The following is a 573-nucleotide window of genomic DNA, read 5'->3' as shown; positions in this document are numbered from 1 at the left end:
CTGCTGCTGCTGCTGCTGCTGCTGTTGCTGCTGCTGCTGTTGCTGCTGCTGCTGCTGTTGCTGCTGCTGCAGCAGATGCTCAGGTGGTCATCTTTGCTTCCCGTGCTGCAATTTGAATGTTTGCTGCTATTGCTGCTGCTCTCCATCGCTCTTCTGCTGCTGCTGCTGCTGCTGCTGCTGCACTTGCTGCTTCTGCTGCTGCTGCTGCTGCACTTGCTGCTGCTGCTGCTGCACTTGCTGCTGCTGCACTTGCTGCTGCTGCTGCTGCTGCTGCTGCTGCTGCTGCAGTGACTACGCAGCTCTTCCTTGTTTGCCTCCCAAGACGTTGCTGCCGTCTTCTTCTGATATTCATTTTCTGCAAAAAAGAAAAAACAAACTCTACAACTACCTTCAGGTCAGCACCTAGCTAGCTAGCTAGCTAGCTAGCTGACTGGGTACTTAGCTAGCTAGCTAGCTAGCTGGGTGGGTACTTAGCTAGCTAGCTAGCTAGCTGGATGGGTACTTTGCTGGCTAGCTAGCTGGGTAGCTAGCTAGCTAGATGGATAGCTAGCTGGGTCGCTAGCTGGGTTGCTA

At 53.9% G+C, this 573-nt stretch overlaps 1 protein-coding gene across 1 annotated transcript in view; it reads right to left on the bottom strand.

The window, feature by feature from the left end:
- EMH_0036890 (uncharacterized protein) overlaps positions 1 to 573 on the bottom strand; it is a gene marked incomplete at both ends in the record, with an annotated part of 1,501 nt that overhangs the window by 124 nt on the left and 804 nt on the right. Inside the window, one exon of the mRNA XM_013495133.1 lies at positions 3 to 355. Within this exon, the coding sequence (XP_013350587.1) occupies positions 3 to 355 (353 nt within the window). The remainder of the gene's footprint in view (positions 1 to 2; positions 356 to 573) is intronic.

The sequence above is a fragment of the Eimeria mitis genome, genomic scaffold (assembly GCF_000499745.2).
Source record: "Eimeria mitis Houghton genomic scaffold, Emh_scaff1433, whole genome shotgun sequence".
Lineage (NCBI taxonomy): Eukaryota > Apicomplexa > Conoidasida > Eucoccidiorida > Eimeriidae > Eimeria > Eimeria mitis.
This window is presented reverse-complemented; position numbering and strand designations above follow the sequence as displayed.